We start from the raw sequence: 21,017 nt of genomic DNA on the forward strand, positions 1-21,017 counted from the left end.
GGAGATGCTGATCTCTTCTCCCTGCTGTCCGGTGATACGACGTGTAGGAATGGTTCAAAGCTGCACCAGGGGAGGTTTAGACTCAGCATTAAGAAGCATTTCTTCACTGAGAGGGTGAACAAACACTGGAACAGGCTTCCCAGGGAGGTGGTCGATGCCTCAGGCCTGTCAGTGTTTAAGAGGCATAGGGACAATGCCCTTAACAACACGCTTTAACTTTCAGTCAGCCCTGAAGTGGTCACGCAGGGGGACTGGATGATCACTGTAGGTCCCTTCCAACTGAAATAGTCTATTCTGTTCTACTAGCTAAAAAGTAGCCTAATTTTTCAGTTCCTGAGTGTGCTTAGATCCCAGTGAAGTCTCGGGGTCTTACACTTTGAGCATTTCTTTTACCCACCTTCAAACTACCTTCTTTTATCCAAGACACCAGCTCTCCCATTACTGACCCAGTATATCTCACCAAAGTATTTCTGTACCTTTAATACTATAATATTTTGATCATTTTAGACAAATAGCAACGGGCAGAAAGAAGTGATATACTAGGATTATTTTGTTTATACAGATAGGAAAAATGCAGGAGTGGAAACCCTGGTGTAGGATCTTTACAAGGGGGAAAAAAGTCAAAGAAAAGCACTGGGGAGATTTTTACAGCAGCAGAGAAGATGAAGAAAGAAGCAACAAAGATGGCTAAAGAAGTTTGATAAAGGGACATAAGACAGAAAGAATAAGACCTGGAGGGAAACAGAGAATATTAAAAGAATAGAAAAATTGATTTATCTAGTTATTAAAAGATAAGTCTGATATCTGGGACACATCCTTGTCGAGCAATTTCCTCACTTTTCTAAACCTCTTAAAATACAAAGTGTAGTTAAAATGTAAAGAGGGAATAGAAAGATAACTATTTATTGCTAACTGGTGGTACTTATGCTGGAAAGCCAATTACGAACATGCTCAGATTAGGCAAAGCAACACATACATATCTAGGCCATTATAACTTACACAAGAGTGGATCCTTGGCTAGTGTAAAAACTAATTTAGCCACGAGAAAGAAGAAATCACTTGTCACAGCCTCTCTCTGATATGCTCCGCAAACTCCCTTTCAATGCATCCCTGTGAAAAACACTATCAACCCTCACTGTCCTCTCCTGTATCTGCTGCGTTGGCTGACAGGTTGGGTAAACATCTCTTTTCCTGGATATCTCAGGCAGAATTTACACAACCAGAACCATCACCTTTACAGATGCCTTCAGAAACTCAACACTTCCCTTGCTCTGATTCAAAGGTACATATCCAACCTCTGCACCTGAACTCAGTTCACTCTTATTGCTGCCTACAGCCCACCTGAGAGATACCCTCTATCTTCATTCTGATCCCCCACATCACCTTCTCCTATTAGACAATTTGGGACAGCCAGGATACAGACTAGCATAAAAGGCATCACTTTTCTATGAGTGGTACAGAAGACACAGTATTTAAACTACGGCTTGGATGATAGTTAGGGCTAATGTAAGATCAAAAAGATAAAATTATTACGTTGATAAATTTCAGCAACAAGGGAAGGGAGAAGACAGGAAATGTTAAGTGAAATCAAAAGGTAAATCAATAGAGGTAAATGGAAAGTGTTCAAAGAGAAATTAATGTATGCTCGAGGGCTATGAGAGGCAATAACTGCAATTGCTGCAACAGAGGAATAAGGAAGCTTCTTTCCCTTACTAGATTATGACAATAAGATGTCACAGGTATTTTAGATTTAAAAAAATTAATAAAATCAAAGGTTATGAATGAAGTAAAATCTTTGAAAGACGATCAGTTCTTTTTGGGGAAAAGAGTATCTTACAGAACATGAAGTATCTGGATGGTCTATAAGAAGAATTCATTTTCCTGTCTCGCCCCCAGCATTAGATCCCAAATCTCTTCAGCTATTGGGAGTTCTGCCATTCACCAGGCAAAAACAGCATTAAAAACCAAAAAGCCCTGAACTCTTCAGGAGTTTATTTATTCATTGAAACTTGGCTTATTTTTTGCATTAGCATCTTCTTAAGTATTTTTTGCACAACTGCAAGCACTTTCATGAGCTATGCTTTCTGAACTCAATAAATGGCAACAGTCTGAAATGCCTGTTAAATGTGAGGTCATTGTAACACAACCAGTAGATTCCCCAAAGCAAACAGGCAGGAAGATGACAACACACCATGAATATAAAAAAGCTTTCAAGTTCATCACCATACAAAGCCCTTCAGAACTGAAAGCACCCATTCATGCAGGCCATGGTGCAAGCAGAGATACAAACACTTATTAATTTGTCACAGAATTTAGGGAAAGCCAAATAATATATTGGGAGGTGATGCTCTGCCCAGTGGAGCAACAATCCAGTGTGTTGATTTTATTGCTTATCTGTTTTAGGGCCAGTGGGTGTGCAAATGCAGTCTAGGATCAAAATATGAATTTGCAAATATGGATTACATTCAATTTCATTCTAATTCTCAGTGGAGTTCTTACACTCTTTTGCAATAAGCTTCAGGTAAACGCTAAATACAAAGATACCATGAGGAATACTAACCAGGGCCTGGAAGGAATCAAATTAAGCTCTTGCTTTTAGGGGATGCTCATAGCTAGAAGTGAACATATCACATTAACACATCTTTTTTCTTTAATAGTATTTGAAGGAACTAGGTTGGGTGCTATAAGAACTGAGTGCAAAGAGGAGGGAGTGAAGCCTCAGTCTAATATTCCCAACAGGATTAATGACAACACCTAGCAGTCTTCCACAGTGAAAGATTTAAACAAACAAACAAGTAGCTTGGTGCATGCCAGCATTTTCATCCTGCTATTCTCTCTCTGAAATGCTGGAACGTGTTTTGATATAGATTACAAAAATGTTAGCTGCAAAGGTGCTTGTATGCTCAGAGGACAAAGCTAGAAGAGCAGGAACATTAGTTCAAAGGTTTTGAGTAAAAGTTGCTCTTGCAAAGTGAGTGTTTTTTCTTTCCAACCCCACTGGTGAATAAAAGGGCACTGCACAAAATTATGTTAACTTATTTTTTTCAACAAGTCTACTTCAGTGCACTTGACTGGGGCGGTTACAATGGTGTTTTCAAAATTCATTACAGTAAAGGGATTTAAAAGGTGTACAGAAAAGAAAAAATAAACTTGCAGCTTTTATTTAGAATGCCACACATGGGGTTTTGTCTATTTTTGAAGCACAACTTCTTAGGAAAGATCACAGATGTAGCCAGCATGAGCAATTTTGACTTTTCTCTCTGCCATTGGCAGCTACTTCTTCCGTGAACCTCAATATTCTACTATCAAAAAAGAGTGAGAACTATTGAATAAAGACAATCGACTTCAAAGAGGTGGAGTGGAGGAACTGGCAGGTAACGTCCCCCTGGGAAAGATTTCTAAGGGAAAAAGGAATTCGGTTTAGCTGACAATTTTAAGAGACAAAAAGAAAAAAGGTACAATATGTTTGCATTGAGAGCTCACTAATGACCTGAAAATCAAAACTGAATTGGATAAAAGGTTGAAATAGGACACATGTCTAAGGGAGTGTATAAATATACAGCACAAGCATGGAGGGACAGAATCAGAATAGCTGAAGTGCAAAGCGACTTATAACTTCAAGGGCATCAAAGGCAATGAGAAAGGTTTTATAAATACATTAGAAATCTGAGAGACAGGAGGAGGACAGGTCAACTACTGGGAAGAAAAGGCTGAAGGAGCGCCAGAAAAGAATGGAAGGTTGATACCTCCATTGCTTCATTTTCACACACACAAAAAGTTGATGCTGATTAGATACTTAACACAAATTAAACCTGACAACAATGTAAGTAGGGATGTAGGCTGGAATAAAGAACAGGTTAAGGAGTATTTAGCTAAGTTAGATGTAATCAAGTCAGAAAGGCCTGATGAAATTTGCCCCATGGTGCTTTTATATCTAGCTGGAGCCATCTTCAAATAATTACTGATTATCTTCAAGAACTTGTGGATGACAGGTGACATCCCAGAATAATAGACAGGAAAGAGTACCCTATCTTTTAAAACAAGCAAATACCAACCAGAGGAATTATGGACAAATCAACCTAAAGTTCAATACCTAGAAGGATCCTGGGAAAAAAAAGTCAACATAGAAGCATCCATGAAGATAATACAGTACCAAGACACAGCCAAAATGTATTTGTCTGGAGCACATAATAAATATCAAATAATCTGTTTTCCATTTTGCCAGTGTAACTGGCCAGGTGGGAAGAGTAGATATGATCCACATTGACTTTAAGTCAGGATTTAATACAGCTGCACACAGCCCCATCAAAAGCAAACAAAAGAAACAGGATCTAGGAAAAATACTACATATTTTGACGTGAACACTCGAAAAAATAGGTCAAAATATTACCAATAGTTTTTTCCAACAAATTGGGAAGACATTAAGTGAGCTCTCATGAGACCTCATGGATTGAGTGGTCCTGCTCAATATCATTAATGACCTGGCTGATGGAATTGCAGTCTACCTGCAGACTCCAAAACTGAAACCAAACTGAGTGGCTGTGCACATTTTCAAGGCCAAGAGTGTCATTTAAAGTGATCTCGATAATGAGGAGAGATGGTCTGGAATCAGTAGGATGAGATTCAATAAAGGCACCTGCAAATTATCATGCTTACAAAGAAAAAGCTTAATGTACCTATAAAACAGGGACTGACTGACCTGGAAGTGTACTGCAGAAAAAGGGTAAGAATTAATAGTGGGTCATAAACCATAGTTACACCATCAGTGTTGTAAAAAAAAGTCAAGTCAGAACTGTATCAAGTACCTGGGATACGTTACTGGGAATGGACTGTGCAAGACATCAGAAACATCAGTCTATATGCTAAGCATGTAGGGGACATCTTTCAAGGGACATCCTTCCCCTTCCCTCCCAACCCTGCATTCGTATGATCTTATCAGCAATGTAGTGGCAATGAGCAAGAGCAAACTGAGAAGGGGATGAACTGCACAAAACACTCTGCAAAGACAAAATAGAACAGAGTTCCTACTCCACCAAGCTTGCAACTTCAGCAAATAAGGCTGACAAAGAGCAGCAACATAAGACATTGAAACACAGTGGGGAGAGCAAAATCGCTTTTGTACCTTCTCATCATTTCTATCAAATGATTTTTCTTCCTCCTTAACCACATCCTGTGTTTCAAATCCCCATCTCTACTGAGAACAAGTTCTAGGACACAGTTTCTTAAATAAAGCAACAAATCAAACCCACAAGACAACCTGGAAGTCAAGCTTCCTCAAGCTGCAGAGAAACCCTGCATGGATCTGTCTCTGACTGCTAAACTCTGCCAAGCTTCACATGGACTCTTTTCGCATGCCTAGAAAACTCCTGCAGCATCTGCCTTCGAATCCCATTTGATGATTTCCCCGCATATGCAAGCATCATGATCACTCTGGTAAACTATATACCGGAGCAAACACTTTGAGTTCTTGACTCTTATATGCAATATAAGACTGGTTCGTTATTTTTAGGGATGCCACCAAGGCAGCAGCATTTGAAGCAAGCACCCTCCAACAACAATGAAGGCTTTAGGGAATATTGCTAAAACACACAAGCCTGAAAAATGGCAGTGAAATTAGAAGCAGAAAGGCCTGGCAGAGTGAGAACTAAACAAAACCCAAAAGCTTTTGCTTCTGTTTTCAGAATTGAGAGACAACTCTTTACTCACCAACTAGAACTACTGTTAGATATGTTTACCATCAGCAGAGGACAGAATACTTCTTGGTAACTACTAGCTACTATAATTTTAGAGGCAAGAATGAATTTTTACATTGTAAAAGCCTTCACGTTCTAAGTACAAGCAGCAGCTGGTGCGCATACTGCAAAGGCAACCGAGGAGTTAGGAGAGCAAGAAGGTAAGAAGGTTTTTCCCAAATTCCTGTCATGCCTTGCTGCCTCTGTATCCCTTGATGAGCCAAGCATGAGTTAACTCCTTGCAACCTGTCAGGCAGTATTATCCAAAGGAAGCAATAAAATGGAAGCACACATGGAACAAACACTGGGCATGCCTGGGAAAGGGAGAGAAGGAGGGGGAAATCCAGCTCTCCCCTGCTGCAGCTCTGCAGGCAGTTTGCCCAACAGCAGCCAAATAGGTTACAAATCAAAATGTGGATGGGAAGAGAGAAGACAATTCAGTGACATGTGATTCTGGCTGTGGAAAACAAACCCTATGGAGCTTGGCAGACTTCTCCTCCTTACCACAGGATACCATGTCTCTCAGCTGACACCAATGTGTTTTCTTTTCTTTAGCCACAGATTTGCTTATGTGTGGTTTCTAATTAAACATGCCAGGGGAAGGAAAATCCAACAGCCAGAGCTCGCTCTGGTCTCCAGCCCTCTCCTCCCAGCACTGGGTTTGCAGCTCCCCCTTACCCAGAATAATTCCATTGGGCTCCTCCGGCGGCTGCCAAACGATCCGTACGGATGTCAGCCTCACCTCGGGGAACACCAGCCTCACAGGTGGCCCAGGAGCTGGAAAGAAAAACAGAAATCATGCTAGCAAGGATTGCATGTCAGAATTATAAGTCTGCTGCTCACCTTGCACAGAAGCAAGATACTATTGGTATCTTACCAACATTAAGTAGATAGTGAGGAGTGCCTATGTACATACATAACACACATTTTTTCTGAGGAATCCTGTCCATGGCCAAATGCCTATAGCACCCTCGGACACCAAACATAATGCAGAAACAGTGCATCCTACAGTGTATTCCTACACCTGTGTTTAGCAGGATGCTCTGACAGAGGAGCTTTATGTTACCTCCCAGCAGTGTAGTGAGGAGTCCCCGTAACTGACTGCATACTACAAAGCAAGTCACGAACCTGCCTTTACGGAGAGTTATGTGTCAGCTTAATCCACTTCATACCTGTTGGAATTGAGTAATATCTCCTTTCTGTGTCATCGGTACCAGCTCTGAACTACCTTCCGATTTTACATGTGCATTTTAAGCACTCAGGTCTGAGCAGAAGAACCTGAGGCAGGCAAGATGCACATTAATACAGAAGTCTGGTGGCTGCACTGACCATCCCAGGTTCACAAGGTGAGGAGATGCTAATTCATACATTAGCATCTGCAAAATTTCCCCTGCAGCACAAATTCCACCTGCATTACCCCTGATGATACTTTTAATTAAGTTGAGCCCAGAGGAGACACAACGTATTTCTGTCAGGAGCACGGAGATGGGAGTACAATTTGTATCATTTGCCAACATGCACTTAAGGAGGTAACTGCTATAATGGGGTTATCCTAAACAAACAGTTTTAAACATTTCTCATTATAGTCTGATATGTACATTTCAGTGTGTGCTTTTTCTCTCCCTGCAGAGTTCTCCTCACAGTAATTTCTCCTTGTTTCCTTTCAAAGAAAAGCCATGTCCCCACACAAGCAGTATGAAGAGGAAAGGGCTAATAAAATGTCAGGGAGCTGCTGTCCCTGTTGCCATCCCCATCCCTGTCCCTACATGCTTTTACTCTTTCCCTGCACTTCACAGAAAATATCTTGTTAAGCCAGAAGTCTGAAGGTGTTTTCACCCCAACCAAATCACCTTAATGAAGTTGCTTGTAGAAACCAATGTTTATTCCATTACTATGCTGAAAAGATTTTGATGAAAAGAGAGACATTTCTTTTAGTTCATCTTCATTGGGAGCAATAAGCAGAAGCCTCTCACACTGACATTAACCTTCACTTAATACTGAAAAGGTAATGAAGCTAAAGGTAACTTCAGCATCTGCAAAGCCAAGAATATTTTAACAGTTGGACTGAATTTCTGTAGAACTCCATCAGCAGGAATGCTCCCTCCACACTGGTGTGTTCACACAGTACTGAGGTAAGGGGCTCACTTCGGACTTGGGAGTGCTGGAGGCACTTGCGAAAGAAAACTGGTATGATCGTCTTCCAAGGTAAGTGCCTTATTCTTTTTGGAAATCAAATGGGAATGGATTACTGAAGCTGCAAATTCCATCTCTCTCCTTCAATCCAATCAGACCCAAATTTGTTTATTGCTTTCAGTTGCAGCACTCTACTTCTTTGTTTTTTTGAGCATGATTGAACTTCAATAGGAATTTATAACTGGGCGTTAAAAATTGTCTTCAGTATAAATTGTCCACACCGAGCACTGGAGAACAATTTTAGAAGTCTTTTTCTTCTCCTGATCTGCAGGGAAAGAGGAATGGAGGGACTCTGGGTCTCCATGGTTTTGCTAAATCCTCAGCCCTTTAAGGTTCAAAGTTGAAAAAAAAGATAATATATGTATGTCCAAACAGCCTTAGTTTAAACTTACCATCATCCTTTGTTCTTTCTACAACTGCAGGAGAGCTGGGGACTCCATCTCCGATACGAGTGAAAGCCAGTACCTGGATCTCATAAAGCACATACTTCCGCAAACCAGACAGGAGGAAAGACTGTGTGTGGTTACCTCTTACTACTTGGCTCTTTGGCTCAGAGTCTAAATCTTTTGCTTTGAAAAGTATCTGCAGAATAAATGTATATAAAAAAATAGAAAGAAAAAGGTTGCCACATGAGGACTGAAAAGAGGGCTACACAGTTTACATTCATAGAGTCATAGAATGGTTTGGGTTGAAAAGGACCTTAAAGATCTTTCAGTTCCAACCCCTGTCATGGGCAGGGATGCCTCACCAGACTATGTCACACAAGGCTCTGTCCAAACTGGCCTCGAAGACTGTCAAGGATGGATCATTTACCAGTTCTTTGGGTGATGTGTGCCAGTGTCTCACCACCCTCACAGTAAAGAACTTCTTCCTTATACCTAACCTGAACTTCCCCTTTAAGTTTGAATCTATTATCCCTTGTCCTGTTGCTATAGTCCCTGATGAAGAGTCCCTCTCCAGCATCCAAACCCTCCTTTGTCACAAAACACGGGATTATAATCACCAATCACCCCTTTCAAACAGCATACTTCCTACATCTTCTTCAGCTGACTTATGAATAATATAAATAGCCAGCAGGTGAATAATGAATAACAAATGAAAAACATATCTAAGTAATGCATTAAAAATTAAATAAGCATGAAACTCCCATTGCATACCTTGTAACCCAGGATAAGACCGTTCTGCTCGGGCTCGGGGACTGCGGTCCATGTCAGAAGGATCTGGGTTGAACTCACAGCTTCAGCAGAGACATTCTCAGGAGGAGCAGAGGGAACTGGAATCAAAAAGCAGAAATCGGTAAGATATAACAGGTCATTTTGCTCAAGATTGTGCCAGGATCCCATAGAAGAGTATTCAAATACAAAAGGACTGGAATAGGTTCTAGATAATCCCTTCCTCTCTTGTATTGAATCTGCACCTTTGTTATATTTCAGCCTGCCTCACAGTTTCTTGCCAGCTCATCTCAGAAACCACAATGCTTGTAAAAAGCTAAACATTTAATCCTAATCAGTGTCTACAGATAGTACAGATGGACAGATATTAATACATTTCAAGTTCTCTATATTTGCATTAATGAGAATCAAGTTTAAATAGCTGGACTTCCACAGAAGTCTATCTCTTTCCCACACATTTCATTTCCTTATGCCAAAAGTTAGAAATCTTTATGAATGGGAGTTTACCTTATGGTACTATCTGTTCTAACAGGAAGTTTTACACCACCCTAGCTTCCTATATTATCTGAAAGGAAATTATAGCATCTTTTCTAGAGTTAGCAATAATTTCAATCACTGCACTGCACTCCCCATTCAGTGAGAAGTTCTTTAACCTCAAAGCCTTTTAATTATGTGATAGTGCTCAACCCTTGCAATATATCATTTATAGGTGGATACATTAACACAAGGTGTATTTTCAGGGACTGGTACAGAGTAAATGAAAGACATGCCTATTTCATTTATGATGCAAAATTGGCTCTTACGAAATGAGAAACATCATTAGAACTGATGGCACAGGAACACTGTAATTTTCTCTGACTCCAAAGAGCAAACTTGCATTTTCTCATGGCATGAAAACTCTAACTGCTGCAAAACCACCACACAACTGCAGGCTTTTGTAGGCAAGCTTAACAGCATGCCATGTTACACAAGCACAATTTGAGGCTATTTTTAAGAGTTCACATTTGATGCTGCCCTTTTGCATCTTTTTTTTCCCTGTGGCATTTCCAACATCCAAAGGGTACAATCTTTTCTAAAGCATGATACACCTGTCAGACCTCAAGGGAGCATTCACCAACTTATGTTAAATGAGCACTTATGGACAGTAAGGCTTGATTAGGTCCTGAGTATATCACAAAAAAGAGCATGAATCACTGCCAAAAGTAATGCTTTCCTGGCTGTCCGAATAAAGGAACAGATCTGCTGTTGTAAAGGCGAGCTCCTGAAGCTCCTAGCAACATGAATGAAAGAAGTGTGATACCAGAATTAGTATCAATTGAAAACCAGACTGTACCACTCCCAACCCTTGTGCACTCCAGGTTAACCACAGAGGTGGTAATTTCTGAAACAATTTCCCTGCTACCAATTATATGGGACATGAGAACCAGTGCACCAGCACATAACTGCAGCAGACTAAAATCCAATCTTTTCCTAGCTCCAATGCTGAAGTGCCCTTTCTTATTTCAAAACAATCTTACCCTAGATTTATCCCTCACAAGGATATAATTATGTTAAAGGAAAATAGATCGCCAGGAGCCATGAATGTCTTTGCAGAGCAGCCATAACATTATCTGTAGATCTCCACAAAAGCTACTCCCACATGAATCATTACTTCTGGTTAAAGGGTGGAGGTGAGTTGCAGGAAACCAGGATGTATAGAGGAAAGAAGCCCTTTTCCAGCCACATTTATTTTTATTTTATCTGGTTTGAAGCCTCCGAAGAGAGAAAAAGTTTATTTTACCAGTATTCCATTTCCTCTTTGATAAGCAGCCCTGAGATTTTCCCAATTCACAGAAGGTGGAGGCTGTGCCCCGAGTGCATGCTTGCTTTAAGGTGTGTGTACAGCAACACTGCTGGCAGGGGCACTCAAAAGCTAACAAAGGAGAGCATGGTCTATCTGAAGATTTCTTAGCCCATGTTCCTCTTAATTCCCAGTGCCAACCAGAGCAGCAAACTGTCCCTTCTCTGTGGAAAAGAATCTAAGCCCAATGCTTAAATGGCAGAAGTAACTTGTGTTCATTGAGTGCACTTTAGTTCTACAGTTCTTGTATTAGTGTTGAGGATTTTATTCTAATGTGACTGTATGAATTCAGGACCTGCAAGTGATGGATCTTGTTGTTGCTAGGCTTTTATCAAGTAACAGACTTTGATCAACCCTTTAAGAACTAACTGAATCACAACATTCATTTCTCTGATATCCCTCCTCTCTCAGGATATAGTAATAAAAGAAATTATAGTTTGCTAAGACTAATTATGGCTTAAATGAGGCCTAAAGAGCCCTCTTTCCTCTGGCAGCTCCCTTCTGTAATGCTGGTTTCCTTAACTGTTGCACTGAAGAGTTTATTACAAACTCCAAAGCAGAGCTGTCATTAGTAACCTGCAAGAACAGTTCTGAAGCCAAGCAACAGTGTCCAAAAAAAAGAAATCTTAAAGCTTGAACAAAATGAACCATAAATACTGAAACTAAATGGTGAGCTAATCCAGCAAACTGCCAGCTGCACAAGGTACTTCAGAAGATCAGACATAAGAAATTATAGAGCTACTGGTGCTTTGTACTGGAATGTCAATAAGAACTCAAGTTTTTAAGGTTATTCCTGTTTGCATCTAGGATCATGCATCCTCTTTCTACATCCGACATTTGATATATAGCAAAAGGTGCTGTTTCATGTCTCTAACAGGGCCAAAAGCAGCTTTTAATAAGCCAGCCTGCATTCTGGCTTTCTAAGAAAGCTAGTGGGGTGCAATGGTTCTCTCCTTTGCAGCTCGTTTTAGCTCAACATCCATCACTGTTTTTTGACAGTAAAAATTAAAGTGGCATATTGTACATCTGATGTCAATTAAGAAGTGCAAATTTAGAGCAAAGTTCATGGCAAAAGCAGCAGAGCTGCAGTACACAACCATTTTGCCTATAAAATTAGCTACCACAGGCCAAATTCACTGCTTGTATAAACTGACAAATCCCCACAGTGACATTGGAGCACATTTGAATTACCAAGCAATGCTTTATCACACCAAAGTAACTGCTCCATGAAGGTCAGCCTCTGAAAAATCCAGAGATTGATCCTTGCCATGGATATGTGACCATGCTTGTATAGTAGGTGCTTTTTGTAAGGCAAGTGTATACACATTTATATAGATGAATACTAGAAGCCAAAAAAATATTACAGCACTGGTTAGGTGTATTTGAGATGAACTGTTTGAAAATAAGAGGGTTTGTACCTAAAAGGAAGCAGCCCTGTCAAGGTTATTCTAATATATTAGAGGGCTTAGTGTTTTTTTGCTTTCTCTATACTGTACCTACTAACAATGTCAGTTATTGAGCAGAAACTGAGCTTGTTCCTCTGCAGTTATTTTATACTGTAAAATTTAATGAGCTATTTGATTTCTAGCGTTATAAAACATTCTGGATTGATAAAACCTGTCCTGTTTAAGAATCCTAATTCATCCCACTCCATCTTCAGCTGCTTGCAACTCTTATCATAGATTTTCATTTTAGGGTTTCCCAATTGTTTTACAAGCCTGGATTACCAAAACCTCCAGCATTGTTTATTCTCTCATAGCTCCTTTAGTTTCAATTTATTTTATATGCAAAAGCTTCACAAACCAGAGAGTACCTGTAAGGGCATGCTGCTCCTTTACTGTTAGCATGGGTGCTCAGCTATTAGTGATAGGACCACATATCCCAGAACAAACAGAAGTGCTCAAGTACAGCTTTATTTTCAATAAAGGGTTTGGACTCCAGTGGCTGCACTGTCATTAGATGCAGTGAGCTGATTTAGTGCCTGGGCTCTAACTTCTTAGGCTCTTTGGACAGTGTAAAATACAGAACCATGAGTTCTGCCAATGAATAATCCTGGCCAAGGCACCTCTGGTCAGCTGTGAGGGATGTTTACAATCTGCACCAGGGAACCCTAAGATTCTGTCTATAAAATGGAGAAAGAAATACTTAAGCCATCTGCTTTTAAAGCACTTTGAAAACATACGTGATACAGAGAATTGTTCTTATAGTTCAGAAGACAGACCTAAAAGTGCTTTGACCTTTCTCTCTGACTTTAGATATTTTTTATTTGCATTTTAACCCCATTTGATTCCATACAGGTTAACTGCAGATTCTCTGAACTTCTCCCATGCAGCTTGCTGCTATGCCAGTGCTTCTTCTATATTCTAAATCTAAGAAGATACAGCCAAGCCTGAGCCCTGACTTACTCTATTCAAGAAATCAGATGTTAGTATCAAAGAAAACACATGGAAAAAAATGAATGAGTCTTTATGGCCTAGATCACAGCTTTGTGTTATTTTGATCCCAATTTCTGTGTGCCTCCTATCAGTTTCAAGTCAGCCTTCTTTTAATACTGCTAGAGGAAATGCCAAATACACATGTAACCTCTGATCTTCAGATGCTCAGCAACAGCACTATAAACCTAAGGTTTTATGAAATGACTTAATCTTAGTGTTTACCACATTTCAAAAGAATTGTTTGAAGAACAGTGGAAAGGAGAAAGTGGAGAATGCGGTATCTTTTTATTATAATACTGAAAACTTCAAAACTATTCTGTCTGGGTCACGCTATCTCTAACTCCAGCACAAGCATGCCTTGTTTAGAATACCTCTGGCAATAGCTTTTCAATTACTACTTCCCAAAAAGCAACACTTTAATGGAGGGGGGGAGATTTTGTTTAGACTTCTTCTCAGCTAGTTCAAAGGGTAGTTATCTGCACCAGCAGACCAAATCCTGCTGTGTGCAGTGGGTTCACACTTCCCACCAGGTAAGGCTGCGTGGTACAGAGTTCACAGACATGCATATACATGTATCTATGACTGTAGGGTATGCACAGGATTAAATTCCAAAACACATTTCAGGAAGAAAAATGGGGAAAAATAGTAAGAACAAGTATCAGTGTTGAACCTGGCATAACTAAAGCTCACTATAAGTTTTAATGATTAAACTTTTAAACCATATATGTCATCCACTTTGTTATTCCCTTGCAATATAAATTTTGATCTATCAGGTGCATGTAGGGTAGGTTTGGAAATAGGTTTTGTGGAAGTTAACAGCTGGAGAGCAGCTTCTCAAGATCTGTCTTTACTGTTGCTACTAAGCTAACAATAATTTACTGTTCTCTGAGACTGAGAGTTTGCTTCTGATATTTGAAGTCTCTATGCTAGTATGGATAATTCAGCAAGACAAGACAGTACTTGTACTCTAGGTCTATATGCAGGTTATGTCTATATAGCCTTGTACACACAATTTGAGAAGGCAGTTTTGAAAATGTGCTATCAAAAGCTCAGATAATAATTTTATTTCAGCTAGATAATGATTTTATTTCAGCTCTCTAAAAGAACTTGTGCCATTTTAGAGCTACCGGGTGCTTGAAATTTAATTTCAGATAATCACAACTGCAAGAAAATCCTCCTGAGCCTGGAACCAGACAGCGAAAGGTGGAGAATGAGGGACAACAGCGCAGTGAGGAGGGAGAGGAAGTGTGAGAGACCTCCTCAGCCAGACAAGGTTCTCTTTGTGTTGCCTGTACTGCTGCCAAATGAGGGCAGGAATGGGGAGAGGTTGTTTTGTTTGCTTTAAATACATAACCTGCAGGTTTATGCAATAAAGCAGGGTAGGAATAAAAGAAATAAATAACACCCTCAAATGTCTATATGTCTTTTTGCCTTCAGTGCAACTAGAGATTGATTCTTTTCCTTTCATTTTAGATTTAATGGATCAACAAGCAAAAAACCCCACCCGAAACCAACCAAACAATCAAGAACAAAAGGACAGAAAACACTGAAGTTCAGATGTGCCCTTCATAGCAGCTACAGTGCTTTGACTTACCAGACTCCCGTGTACGACCTCTCACTACTTCGCTCCATGGTCCTGCCCCAATGGCATTGAAAGCCTGGATCTGCAGTTCATATTCTGTCCACTCCTCCAGATCTTCAATTGTGCACTCTCTTTCCAAGCGGTCATTAATAACCTTCATCAGGGCGGGAGACTGCACATCCACACGCCAGAACTTTATCCTGTACCCCACTGACTCTGGATTGCCATTATACTGTGTGTCAGGGAGGGGCTGGCAAACAACAAAGAAAAGGACAATATTCCTATAGAGACCACACTGCCAGGGCTTTCCAAACTATATACCGAGGCTGCCTGAACTCATATAAGACTATAGGAAAGCCAAAAAGATCAAGAGGTTGATTTTCTGTTTTCTTTATGTTTCATGATCTCTAAATTTCTGTGTTGCTTGAAATTCTCTTTTCAATTTTTTCTTTATTTTTACCAAACACATATGCCATTTGCAGTGGGTGTAGCAACAGAGATGATATGAATACAATGTATTTCAGAGCTTTGTGATTAATTATGGAAATGAATGATAAATTGCTGAAGCATGTGACAAATTCATTTATCGTAGAGTTTTTACTGATTCTCTGCCTACTCATTTATCAGCAGAGATTTCTTCTGGTATTCTAAACTCCCCAAGCAATTTCAGAGATTAAAATGTGAAATAATTAGCCTACTTCATGAAGTTTAGAGTTTTTCCCCTGTTAAACTATGTGATGCCATGGATGGCTGAGATTCAGTTCTGTGTCACGGGAAAGGTTTGATACACATTAACGTTTCACAGCTTAGAAGACTATCCCGCAGGTAAGCAGGGCTAGAAATGTGACCCTTATCCCATATGAAGACAGGCTGAGGAAGCTGGGGCTGTTCAGCCTGGAGAAGAGAAGGCTGCGTGGAGACCTCATAGCAGCCTTCCAGTATCTGAAGGGAGCCTATAGGGATGCTGGAAAGGGACTCTTCATTAGAGACTGTAGTGATAGGACAAGGGGTAACGGGTTAAAACTTAAACAGGGGAAGTTTAGATTGGATATAAGAAGGAAGTTCTTTCCTGCTAGGGTGGTGAGGCACTGGAATGGGCTGCCCAGGGAGGTTGTGAACGCTCCATCCCTGGCAGTATTCAAGATCAGGTTGGACAAGGCCTTGGGTGATATGATTTAGCGTAAGGTGTCCCTGCCCACGGCAGGGGGGTTGGAACTGGATGATCTTAAGGTCCTTTCCAACCCTAACTATTCTATGATTCTATTCTTCACAAAGGAAGGAATTCCCAGCTCCCAGGGGTACACAGATTCACTGGAGGGTCTTGAAAAAAAGAAGATATTAAGCACTTTCAAATACTGATATTATTAAGCATAAAAAAGGTGTATGAGGTCATTTTTAGCTGTGGCTGTTGCTCCTCCTGAACACTGCACAGTCTGACTCACGAAAAACAGGCTTCTAGGTAGCACAGAAAGGAAATATAATCCTAAAAATGTTTTGAAGTGTCTTAAAACAACCTTAAGTGAATTTTGATGGGAAATATGTAGGTCTGGATAGTACCAAAGTTTTAATGATGTGGGCATGTTGTTCACACGGTAAAGCCACAAGTGAGTGATGTGGGTCTTCTCCAATGAACTGCAACAGCTTTACTATGGATAGCGAGGTGACACCTTCGAGTTTTCAAGGTTGAGATTTAAGTAGAGTGTCCCTCTGAAAAACTGCAATTATTCCTTTCTGACAGGAAAAAAACCCTCTTGTTTTTAAGCCTGATTTTCTTGACTTCCAGCCATGATGAGTTTATGCATGGAAAAGCTAACATTTGGGCAAAAGAAAACCTGTGCTTCATCAACTTCACACTATAGTAACCCCAGTGGAAAATTCTGCCTAACAGGGGAGAAGAAAAACCATTCTGGAGCAGGTTAATTGCCAAGTAAATCCCAGTGCAGCAACTCTGCAGGCAACTGAGACAGTCAAAGGGGGATAACAATATCAGCAATCACTGCAACTTCCCAATTAATCATTTCTTTCTATATTTTATCACATAACTCCACACCTTTTCACATAAATATAATGTTCCTACAGGAGTGTAATGTGCTGCCTTGGAACTGTTAGCTCAGTATCTGCAGGATGATTGCCAATGGCTGGTGTGTACCTTCTGTTTTGTACAAACAACTGAGCCCTAGAAAACTGCAAATTGGCTCAAGTGTTATATTCCTGTCCCACACGTTGACCCAGACCGTGCTACTAGACTCTCAAAAGCCAAGGTTTTACACACAGGCATATATTCATAGATTCAGAATGGTTTGAGTTGGAAGAGACCTTAAAGACCATCCAGTTCCAACCCCCTGCCATGGGCAGGGACACCTTCCACTAGAGCAGCTTGCTCCAAGCCCTGTCCAAACACAAACACTGCCAGGGATGGGACAGTCACAGCTTCTCTGGGCACCCTGTGCCAGTGCCTCACCACCCTCATAGTGAAGAGCTTCCAAATGTCTAATCTACATCTCCCCTCTTTCAGTTTGAAACCATTTCCCTTTGTCCTGTCACTACACGCCCTTTAAAACAAAAAATCCCTCTCCAGCTTTCTTGTTGGCCCCTTTAGGTACTGGAAGAGTATATCCTCTGATGAAGTGGCAGAATAGTGGCAGTATGCAATTCCTGTGATTAATAAAGCACTTAAGGTAAGTCTCAGATTTCCGACTATTCTGAAAAGGAAATAATTTTGCTCTCACTCCTTCTGCTGAACACAAGGAAAAGGCATTCTGGAGCACTGGCCTGACCCCTGGGGAAGTGGCCACATCCCAAGCACCAGTCCCTGGCTCCCCTCTGCCCCGTTCCCCTGCCCAGCTCACCACCCATCGCAGCCGGAGGCTGGTCTCGCTGGCTGTGCGCGCGGTGACGCTCCCAGGGGCCACGTCTGGTGGGGCCTGCAGTGTCTGGATGACACGGGAGGGCTGGCTCAGTGGGCTGGGGCCCACCACGTTCACCTGCCTCATCCGGAACCTGGAGCGGAGGAAAGATGCAGTGCACGTTGTAACAGCTCAGTGAATGGTACCTCTCTATCCAGAATCAGAAAAAAAAAAGATGGAAAAGTACAAATTAGGTCTTTCTAAATATTCCACAAAGGTCGTTGCGCGCTGGTCCCCTTTGTATTCACTGCTGAATGCTTTATGGTAACTGCTTTCAGATCCTCTCAGGTATTGAAAAAAATGAAAATGAGATTAGCTGGAGGTCTATTAGAAACGTCAGTATTTGTGTGAGAAATTTATGTTAATTATACCAAGCCTGATGAGCTTATGCTAGCGGTAAGTGATTTTCTCTTGCAATGCTTGTACAATACATTCAGAAAGGTATTAAAATATCAAACTTCAGATATTCTCATTCCCTGTCAATATAAAAAATATACTAGTGATAACATTTCCCCTCAATTACTGCTTGAAAGAAGCTGATTTATCCCTGTGCTGCATTTTCATCCTTCCTGCACAGGAAAGATTAAGTTAGTTAATATGGGTATGTGCCTTTAAAAAAATACCCTGTCTGCTTGAAATGATCTTTTCTGCAACAGAAATTCCTACTGGGTCACAAAAGATTTAGGGAAATCTTTTTGTTAGGAAGCACAAAATAATTAAAACGTGCTGTGTATTTCAGATACTCCTATCCATCATAAGCAATGACAGGTATCCAGCACTTGTACATACATATTTAACCTGTTCATACTAAGCACAGCAGTTTGGGACCTAATGACTAAGCTTGGGAAAAGGGTGAGTTAGTCAACATCACATCATGTTTATTTATCTGCTCTGATCTCCCTATAAAATGCATTAAAGGAAACACATTAAAAAATACTGTCTGTTATAGATCATTCTCAAACACTGGCACCATATATAGAAAAGAAGCTGGTTGATAAAGACGTGGTCTGAGAATTAGCGCTCGTGATGTATTTGCTCAGTAGGCAATGACTGAAGTTGACCAGAAGACAACAAATCCATTTGGCAACAACTTTCTAGGTTTCAAACTATTATATAAAATTGCCCTACACTGAAAGAAAACAAAATAAGGTCATAGCTGAGGGAAAAAAAAAAACAGGAAAATTCAAGGAGCTGATTAATGATGAAAAGAATCAGAGAACTGGAAGTGTGAAAGCTCCCAGCATAACTGAGATCACTCCAGAATTCAATGGATACAAGACAGAAATGGCATTTAGCAGTAAAATAAACCAAGAAATTTAAGAATATAAAAACCCAACCACTCTGAATGCCTCATATACTTCCTCATTATTTTTTTATCCCAAAAACATTTCTCCATCACCTGCTAGATGTGCAAGTCTGGCTTATTTTGCATGGACACTGACTGCTGAATTCTGGTACGACTGCACTTTACTATTCACCTCTGCCTTTTCAGCTTTAAGGATCCACCTTTATGAGAAGAAAATCTTCTCAACCTGAAGATCATTTTTCAAAACCTCTGCACCAGAAATCTCTGCTCACACTCAAAAACTTTCAAAGAGCTTTCAGTAAAATGTTTAGCTCTTGAAGATGGGGTTTAAAACCACTTCAATGAAGAGTCTGTGAGAAATTTAATATTCTATGCTGCTGACAAAGGGAAGAAATTAGCGTACCAGCACTGAATTAGTTGTAAATCATATGAGCTTTACTTGGTTGCACCTAGTACTAGCTCACAACATCACACTGGCAAGCTAAAAGGCGCTACAACCAGCACAAAATGGGCAAGTTTCTAGTAAGCTGATGTAACACTTGCCTCCTTGCAACCCCAGCCTTCACATTATTTCATGATATTTCATGAAACTATTTCCTGAACGTATTTTCCATTGGGATTAAGTCACTCAAATACTCAAATCTTGTCTATATTAAAGCAACATATTACTTGAATTTAATTGATTTAGAAATCAATTTTGTTTAACTGGGGTGTACCCGTAATGTAAATTCACTTGAATCAGATTAAGCACTGCATATATCTATTTAGCTTAAGTTGGTAAATTCTTATAAACAAAGGTTTCATCTAACTGATGTTATCAAATCAAGCTAAATCAATAAAATGACGTTTAAACCGATGTAAATATGTAATCACAAGTTTGCATCAGTTTAACCACAATTGATTTGTCACTGACGGATGTTATGCTGGTGTGTAACCCCTTAGATGAGGGAAGCCACAGGATATCAGTTATCCATAAAAGCATTTCACTGTGTACTTGGATTTCCTTTTAAAGTTATGAAATGTATTGTATGTAAATTGCAATTAACAATATTAAGCGAGTAATTTTAAGTATAAACTATGAAAACAGCAAAGCTTTTCCCTTTTGTTTAGAATATAAACCACAACCAGATGTTTCTGATTAGGAAAGCTGTTCCATGCTGCTATTTACTAATTTTTTTCATGCTGCAGCTAATTACCTGCTGTTCTTACCTGTAATGAGTGTAAGGAGTAAGGTTTGGTACCTCTAGCATCTGAGCATCAGGTTCATTCTCAACCTCACGAAGGCTCACCCACTCTTCTTCATCACCCAGTACACCAACCTGTACATGGAAAGTCAGAAGGAACACAAAGCAGAATAAATACAGATAAATGATTATATATATAATATATATATTATATATATAACCTCTTTTAGAAGGTGTGCCATCAAAGCAGTGGAAGGACAAATGCTTTTAAAGGCATATTACCTAATTAATAGTAATTTTTATATGACAAGGAACTAGCTATTTACAGCCTAGTTTCCTTGTACCTGCTGGGACTTCACTGGGATCCTCTGATAAGACCTATTCCAAAAAACCACTGTGGAAGCACTAATACCCTGTTCAATCTCACTGGCACAATACAAAAGTATTGAGTAGTGATATAAGGAAATGAAAAATAGCCTTGCTAATAACTTGCAGGAACTGATGCATACTAACCAAGTCTCAATGGAGGCAAAATGCCACAGAAATGAAGATCGAGAGAGAAGAACAAAGTCAAAGAACAAAAGTGTTTTATCCTTATCTGCTGGTCTGCACTTAGACAAGATTTTTCCATATGCAATCCTTTGTATTAATTAATCACAACATGTTG

The 21,017-nt window shown here is 40.0% G+C and overlaps 1 protein-coding gene across 1 annotated transcript in view; it reads right to left on the reverse strand.

The window, feature by feature from the left end:
* SDK1 (sidekick cell adhesion molecule 1) overlaps window positions 1–21,017 on the reverse strand; it is a 422,287-nt gene that overhangs the window by 67,948 nt on the left and 333,322 nt on the right. Inside the window, exons 24-29 of the mRNA XM_062613568.1 lie at window positions 20,376–20,485; window positions 17,804–17,954; window positions 14,967–15,204; window positions 9,083–9,198; window positions 8,318–8,507; window positions 6,411–6,509 (exon numbers count right to left, since the gene is read on the reverse strand). Coding sequence (XP_062469552.1) covers window positions 6,411–6,509; window positions 8,318–8,507; window positions 9,083–9,198; window positions 14,967–15,204; window positions 17,804–17,954; window positions 20,376–20,485 — 904 coding nt within the window. The remainder of the gene's footprint in view (window positions 1–6,410; window positions 6,510–8,317; window positions 8,508–9,082; window positions 9,199–14,966; window positions 15,205–17,803; window positions 17,955–20,375; window positions 20,486–21,017) is intronic.

Source organism: Pezoporus occidentalis, unplaced genomic scaffold (genome assembly GCF_034315485.1).
Source record: "Pezoporus occidentalis ecotype Australia unplaced genomic scaffold, CSIRO_AGI_Poc_V1 ctg169, whole genome shotgun sequence".
Taxonomy (NCBI): Eukaryota; Metazoa; Chordata; class Aves; order Psittaciformes; family Psittacidae; genus Pezoporus; species Pezoporus occidentalis.